Raw genomic sequence first — 4,772 nt, 5'->3', positions numbered from 1 at the left:
TACTCAAATCAGCCCAAATGGTGCTTGTCTTCTGTTCATTCTGCACACACCGTTATTATTTTGTCTGAAACATTCAACCCCATCACTTTTGATCAGGAAAAAATGTTCAAGCAATAAATGGGTTTAAACAACAAAAAAGACTTTTGATTGTGACCTGCATTGTGAGGTTGCTTTATTTTGACAACTGCCACAAATTTTTTTTGGTATCCCTTTCAATGTAGCTCCATCATTCCCTGAGAAGTATCTCATTTAACAACAGCGTGGGGGAAATGGTTTCCTTTGACAATAACAGACAGTTTGTAGCTGGATTTGATGTTACCAACTGGGTTAATTCTGGAGAAGAACCTGTAGTGAAAGTTGGGAAGATGGATCCCAAGGCTCACCCAGGCCAAGCATTCACCATCAATGAAGATGCCATAACATGGCACATTTGGTTTAACCAGGTAAGATTCACCAGCCAGCAATCTGGTAGCTATTCTTTAATACTTGTATGAGAAGAAAGTCACTGTCTTTGTGTCTGTGCGTGTGTCTCTGTGTACTTTTAAAAATTTGCTAAATAATGGCAAACTCCAAAAAAGGTAATTAATGTGAATAGAAACACAATAAATTTATGGAAAAATATATCAACTGACCATTCGAAAACTATTATTAGTTTTGAATATATGATGGGCCTCTGCTGTTTTATCCCAAGAGAACACAGTATTATAGGATGAAGCCATGGAATAGTGAATCCCATGGATGTCTGCACCCCCAGTAAAAGTCTTCTTTCTTTTTCATGACTAGACGCAACCTCTTTCTGTGTGTACAGAGAGTTGCCATCCTGGTTCCAGCAAGAAAGTGAAGGAGGGGGAGCCATTTTGTTGCTATGATTGCATCCCATGTCCAGAAGGGAAGATTTCAGACCAGGATGGTAAGAAATAGACTGTACAAAGATTAGGTCCAAGCCGATATAGCATACAAAATTGTTTTTGTTTTCTTCTATTGGGACTGGATGTGAACCTGAAGAAGAATAAAACATAATTTGTACTATATCTCTCTGGAGAATCATGTGCCCCTCCTTATATACTAATATTCAAATAGCCATCATTCAGTGTTCAGCTGGGATACATGAATGCAAAAACATATATGCAGATAGGCATGTGCAATATCCCCGCCCCCAAATATCACTAGCCACACTTCTGTGTGATCAAAAGAAAAGTCTGAAGGAGCCTTGTCAGTGCATTTGCCAGAACATGTTTATAAGCCTCCTTGTGAAGATAAGGCCACATTCCTGATCAGGCCACATTCCTGATCATGAGGATACTTGTAAGCACACCAGCAAATGCATGTACACATCACTAGAAAGGGGTGAATTGAGTTTTCCCCATCTCATGTTGCTTTCTCAGATATGCAGTAATAGGTCTGTTACTACAACTGTGCAAGTGATTCAGCTGAATCAAAGTTTTTATCCACATCTGGCAGATTTGGGCTGTTCTAGGTGACACTCAACTTGGCTTGAGACAGCTTTGGATTGTTGAAGGTTGGTGACCCAGAATAATCTAGGGCTGCCCGAGGGAAAGGCATAAGGCAGAAAGGAAAGGCAGGAGTTAGGTGGGAAGAAGGAGATACTGCATAAATAAAGTAGGCCGAAGCTACTTGGCCATTCATGTATTTCCCAATGAAGGTAGGGGTGGGGTGGGGTGGGGTGGGGAAGCTGTTGGAATTTGGGATGCAGGCTTTCTCATTTAGCTTCTCTTTCCTGGCTATTATCTCCCTCTTCATGGTCACCGCACCACCCCTTAATGCAACACCATGCAGGATGAAATCCTTCACTTAGCAGCTGGTAAGCAAGTGATTCCACCCTACAGGATTCAGGTTGCTCCTCCTTCCTACAAGTCATCCCTTCTGGGGAGGTACTTGTGCAAGAGGAATAATATGCTCCATGAGAATCAGATCCTTTACTAAGTATAATATTCAATCCTACCTGCTGCTCCTTCACTAGGGGCTTCTCTGTTGGGAGCGCCCTTGTTAAGAAGCTGAACACCACAGGATTGAACCTTCCTGCTCTCAGTGCGATGATGTCTACTCCCTATATCTCTTTTACTCACACAAACAATTTATTCTTTTGGCTGTAAGCTACCTCAATTCTTTTAAATATAAGTGTTAGGTATAAATAATAAACTCATTATGAACTTGTATCTTGAAAAAGCTACACTTAGAAAACTGGGCCTCTATCATCTATCTCGTATCTATCGCTCTATCTATCGATGATCTATCGCTCTATCTATCATCTATCTATCTATCTATCTAATCTATCTATCTAATCTATCTATCTAATCTATCTCATCTATCTCATCTATCTATATCTATATCTATATCTATATCTATATCTATATCTATATCTATATCTATATCTATATCTATATCTATCTATCTATCATCTCATCTATCTATCATCTATCTATCTATATCAATCATCTCATCTATCATCTATCATCTATCATCTATTTATCATCTATCTATCAATCTTTGATGAGATGTGTACCACTTATCACTAAGGTAGTGATAGTTAAATCACTATTTTATTCTTTTCCAGATTTGAGTGATTGTTATGAATGCACAGATGAAAATTATCCAAACAAAAACAGAGATTTGTGTATTCCCAAGAATGTAAGCTACCTGACATTTGAAGAGCCTTTGGGGCTCACTTTAGCCTGTTTGTCTCTTTCATGTTGTTTGATCACAGCTCTTGTCCTAGTGACCTTTATGAAGCACCATGACACCCCTATTGTCAAAGCCAACAACCGGGACCTCACCTACATTCTCCTCATCGCCCTCCTATTCTGCTTCATTTGTGCATTGCTATTCATTGGCAAACCTTGGAAGGTGACATGTCTCCTCCGGCAAACTGCTTTTGGCATCATCTTCTCTATGGCTGTTTCTTGTGTGCTGGCAAAAACCATCACAGTTGTCCTGGCTTTCATGGCCACTAAGCCAGGATCTAGGGTGAAGAAATGGATTGGGAGAAGCCTTGCCTACTCCATTGTCATCTCCTGTTCTGTCATTCAAGCAGGCACCTGCCTTGTGTGGCTGGCAACTAATCCTCCGTTCCCAGATGTTGACACACACTCTGTGTCTGATGAAATTATACTAGAATGTAATGAGAGCTCTGTAACTATGTTTTACTGTGTTCTTGGTTACCTGGGCTTCCTGGCTATTGTTAGTTTCACTGTAGCTTTCTTTGCCAGGAAGTTACCTGACAGTTTCAATGAAGCCAAGTTTATCACTTTCAGTATGCTGGTCTTCTGTAGTGTTTGGTTATCTTTTGTTCCAACTTACTTGAGCACTAAAGGGAAATACATGGTAGCAGTGGAGATCTTTTCTATCTTAACCTCTAGTGCTGGGCTGCTGGGCTTTATCTTTTCTCCAAAATGTTACATTATTTTGTTGAGGCCTGAGCTGAATGACAGGGGCCTGCTAATAAGAAGAAAGTCTTAAAGAAAGTCCTTGTCTGTGTCCTGGTTATTGCCTATGATACAGTGGTGTTTGTTGGCATTTATGTAATATATTTTCATGTGTTGCTGTAAGAAACAGCATTATGAATATATACCAACTCACTTTCCTCAAGACTCTTTTTCAAATTCTTCATGCATTCCATAAATTCCATAGATTTCAGACATGTTTAGAAGTTTGGATTCACAGAAGTTTGGATTCAATGGACTGTCATAAAAGTCAGACATATGATAGCATAATGCCCTAATCTAATATATGCATTTATTTATTTCTATACTGTTTGGTCATTAAAACCTCAAAGCTAGGGTTCTCACTCATCTGCCTGCTATGGCAACAGTAGTGCCTCCCAGTGTCTCCTGAACAAAATTGGGAGTAGTGGTTACCTCTGCCAGTGGAAGTTACACCAACCTAATTTATACCAGCTTCATATATATGCCAGCTCTCTTACAGAACTATCATAACTTTAGGAAGCCAGCATGAATTACCTCTAATCCAAGCTGTTTTTGACAGTGTGCCTGAGCCAGCCTAAGCTGGCATAGGGCACAAGAAAGAAAAGTGGGAGGCATCTGAAGAAACTAGTGTGGCTGCATAAGGCTGAGGTTTAAGAAGGCCATGCATAAGAAATGGAAGAAAGGGGAAATCATGAAGGAAGAGTATATATGTCTTGTCAACAGTTGAAGAGAGAAGGTCAACCAGGCCAAAACTCAGAATCAGCTCATGCTTGCAAGAGTGGTTAAAAATAATACTAAAAATTCTTCAGCTATATTTGAAGCAAGAGGAAGAACTAGCATGTCATTCAAGATGACCTTAACAGACTGGAGACGTGGACCCAAGCTAACACCAAGAATTTCAATAGGGACAAATGTAAAGTTCTACACGCAGGAAGGACCAGATGCACAAATATAAGATGGGGACATCATATTGCAGGTAGTGTGCAGCATGAGGCAACTAGGTGCAAAAAAACTGAGTCCTTTTGGAATGAAACAATGTCCAGACCCATTAGATTGCTCTAAACTTCACTTGCAGAACTTTCTTCAAAACAAAACAAAAACATTGAAGGTACATCCAAATAATTCCACACAAGAATTGTGCTGTCTAGCACAGGCTCAGCATCTTAGAAATGAAAGAATTTATAATCAGAGTTGACAAAAATAGCTCTGTCTCACATAAATTCCATTAGCCTGCATTCCAGCCCTTAAGGCTGTTGAGCTCCCAGAGAGGCTTCTTATTCCCACAAAGCCTGAGAACAAAGACTCAGCCACCAGCATGACGGTGAATTT

The 4,772-nt window shown here is 39.9% G+C and overlaps 1 protein-coding gene across 1 annotated transcript; it reads left to right on the top strand.

Moving 5' to 3' along the window:
• Positions 1-1,791: 1,791 nt before the first annotated feature.
• On the top strand, positions 1,792-3,477 carry LOC308461877 (vomeronasal type-2 receptor 26-like; the record flags this gene model as incomplete). Its single annotated transcript, XM_080979045.1, has 2 exons — positions 1,792-1,822; positions 2,576-3,477. The coding sequence occupies 2 exons, from the start codon at positions 1,792-1,794 to the stop codon at positions 3,475-3,477; spliced, it is 933 nt and encodes a 310-aa protein (XP_080835171.1).
• Positions 3,478-4,772: the final 1,295 nt, after the last annotated feature.

This window comes from Podarcis pityusensis, assembly GCF_964106645.2.
Source record: "Podarcis pityusensis genome assembly, chromosome: 13".
Lineage (NCBI taxonomy): Eukaryota > Metazoa > Chordata > Lepidosauria > Squamata > Lacertidae > Podarcis > Podarcis pityusensis.
This window is presented reverse-complemented; position numbering and strand designations above follow the sequence as displayed.